The 3,045-nt window shown below is 30.7% G+C and overlaps 1 protein-coding gene across 5 annotated transcripts in view; it reads left to right on the top strand.

Moving 5' to 3' along the window:
- The window catches only part of LOC108756647 (differentially expressed in FDCP 8 homolog), a 13,508-nt gene that overhangs the window by 9,599 nt on the left and 864 nt on the right, over window positions 1–3,045 (top strand). For 3 of the 5 annotated variants that reach the window (XM_018500630.1, XM_018500633.1, XM_018500631.1), the window contains exons 4-7: window positions 1,117–1,287; window positions 1,466–1,519; window positions 1,824–2,065; window positions 2,368–2,603. In XM_018500630.1, the coding sequence (XP_018356132.1) occupies window positions 1,117–1,287; window positions 1,466–1,519; window positions 1,824–2,065; window positions 2,368–2,603 (703 nt within the window). Of the gene's footprint in view, window positions 1–1,116; window positions 1,288–1,465; window positions 1,520–1,811; window positions 2,066–2,367; window positions 2,604–3,045 lie in introns of all 5 variants that reach the window. The other 2 variants (XM_018500634.1, XM_018500635.1) reach the window with 2 other exon arrangements.

The raw sequence follows: 3,045 nt of genomic DNA on the forward strand, positions 1-3,045 counted from the left end.
GTGGCGAGGCACTGTGTACGTGTGCTCGCTTTCGCCGCGCCGAGAGTATATATACTTGTGCTTGTGTGTATGGGTACAGTTCAGTACAGTTTTGCCAGACCTGATTCTGTATCACTGGCTGAGTAGGCAGGAGCCTTAAGATTGATCTCATATCGAGATTCGTACGCTTTGCACACTTACAATTGTCCAATTGAATTAATCCATAAGCCCTTGTGGAGAACTTAATATATATCAATGTAGTATCAACATATAATCTAAAATGCTACTCCTAAACATCCCTAAATCTTATTATATTTTGTGACTTAGATATATAGAATTTTTTTCTTCCATCCACCATAGAATATATCAATAATTATTGATGATTCACTTAATATAATATAAAAAATAGAGATGAAGATCTCTCTGAACGACATCCTTCTTAGTCGATTGTTAACAGTGATAAGAAGACTTTGAAATGTACTTTTGCGTGAAATGTTGTCACACTGAAGAGGATCTGATGTGAAAAGACCGAAATGTCTGTTGTACGTATGTTTGCATAATTGTTATTGTATTATAACAGATAAATATTGTATTATTATAACACAAATATTGTATTATATGTAGCACGCACATCAAGCGTAGTTTCTTTGCCTGTTTATAATTTGATTGTTTGAATTTTATTCGTTGGAACCTAATACATTGTGTTTAATTTGAAAACTGTAAATAATTATTGTGAAAAATAGTTCAATCAGGGTAAATTGAAATTAATTAGTATGTGATATATATTTTTAAAACAAAACCGCTCAGATATATATAAATATTATAAAATTTTATATTAGTTTTTAATAAGAAAAATATAAAGTAACACAATTGAAAATTTTTATTAATATAAATCTGAGCTATTTATTCAAGAATATCGGTTTATTTAAGAATAAAGATTTTCTACTTATTTTATCATTCTTAATAGAAGAGACCAATTTTTATCGATTTTTTTTTTTGAAATTACCGATTTTTACCGCTGAATTTTATGCAAAAAAATATTGAATTTTTGTTACAAATACATCGGTTAACAATGTCTGTTAAAAAAAACAGCATAAAATATGGCAATTCTGTTACCAATACGTCTTATTTATTCAGATTGCAAATTCAGTTGTCACTGGAAGTGTTTGAACAATGTGTGTCGTGTATGCGTGCATGTAGTCGCCAGTGAAGCTGGCGGATACACGCACACGAAGGATATCTGTCCGGAGCAAGGCCTCTCGAAGCAAGGCTACCGTTGCGCGGAATGTAAAGTGCGAATAACATTCAGTAAGTATTTAATAGATTAGATTAAAAAATGTCTTAATTGTAAATAAGTACATAAATGGACTGTTTGCTTGATTATCATATTTGTTTAATGTCTGTTAATTATTCTATTTCTTTGATAACTATTAAAATATTCTATAAGATTATGATAATGATAATGAATCTATTGTCCTCCTGCAAGCTTTCTCAAAAGGATTATCGTTATCCTGCTTCGGCAATTCCTTTAAGAATGCAGGTATCTAATATATTAATAGCAATGTATTATACTAATACATTAAAATGTTATGCAGATATGTTGTTATCTCAATATAAATATCTTATATCTTTATTTATTACTTCAATTTTGTCATGTGTAACTGTATTAAGATACTTTGAGATATTTTAAATACATTTTTGTATCTTTTACCAAATATTTATATGGAAATTATAATTTCCTATTAGATTGACGATACGTAGAATTTTTTCATAGATATATATTTCTTAAATCATGATATTTATAATTATATACAATCTGATAATCAAAATAGTAACACTTCTAGAATCAGCATGGGTAGAGCCTCGACTTTGCGACTACAGCGGTTTATATTACTGTCAAAGATGCCATTGGAACACAGCCATGGTCATTCCTGCGAGAGTAATCAGAAATTGGGACATGGAGCCGCGTCTGGTGTCTCGCGCCGCAGTGCAGCTTTTGATGCTTTTGGAGGATCGTTCCGTACTAACGCTAGAAGAATTAAACCCGAAACTCTTTACCTTAGTTCCGGATTTATCACTTGTAAAGGTAAGTCTTAAACATATCACTGTGTATATATATAATAATTATAAAACATATATATTAGAGTAACTAAATTAAAAATTATTAGATATAAGTTATGCATCATAAATCTCTTTTTTTTTTATCAAAATGAAATTAAAATAAATTTGGATTACATTTTTTTATTATACTGCAAATTATGTACAATCAATGTATCATATTAAAAAATCATTTCTTCTTCATTAAATGTAGCTATTTTAATATGTACATTTAATTAAATGATAATATTATCTAGATAGATACTGAGATATGTTACTATTAAATTTTAGCGAATGCGAGAGGAAATGCAGATGATGAAGAAGTATTTAGTTCTATGCGTGGAAGCTTGCACTCAGGGATTACCGTGGAAGATTGGATTGCGCACACATATGATCGAAAATTCGGGTAATTATTCCATCAAGGATCTCATTGATCTTCAAAGTGGTATTCTCTTAGACGAGCTTCGTACTGCGTACGATACGATGCACGCGCACATTACGCAGCAATGCGAGCTCTGTAAGGCAAGGTAAATATTTAAAAAGAGAAAGGATTCATTTATTTATATTAACTTACTTTTAATGATGAATTCATATGTCAAGGCTCACCATTATCATGTTTTCGAACTTAATACATATAGAATAGTGTTTATATAATAATATAAAATTTCACATGTGGTACATTTTAATTAATGTAATGTGTATTGTATTTCAAGACTTCCAATAATTTCAATTAGAATTAAAAGTAATAATGACAGTATATTTTTTTTACTGTATGATTCAATCCTGACGTCAGCTTTTTTATAATTGGAAGTTTAATTATAACTACTATCTACGTTTTTTTTTAGCAATATTACACAGCACGTTATTTTTACCAAGAAGTTATATGTGCGCACGCACGCACGCACGCACGCACGCACGCACGCACGCACGCACGCACGCACGCACGCACGCACGCACGCACGCACGCAC

Source organism: Trachymyrmex septentrionalis, unplaced genomic scaffold, assembly GCF_001594115.1.
Source record: "Trachymyrmex septentrionalis isolate Tsep2-gDNA-1 unplaced genomic scaffold, Tsep1.0 scaffold129, whole genome shotgun sequence".
Lineage (NCBI taxonomy): Eukaryota > Metazoa > Arthropoda > Insecta > Hymenoptera > Formicidae > Trachymyrmex > Trachymyrmex septentrionalis.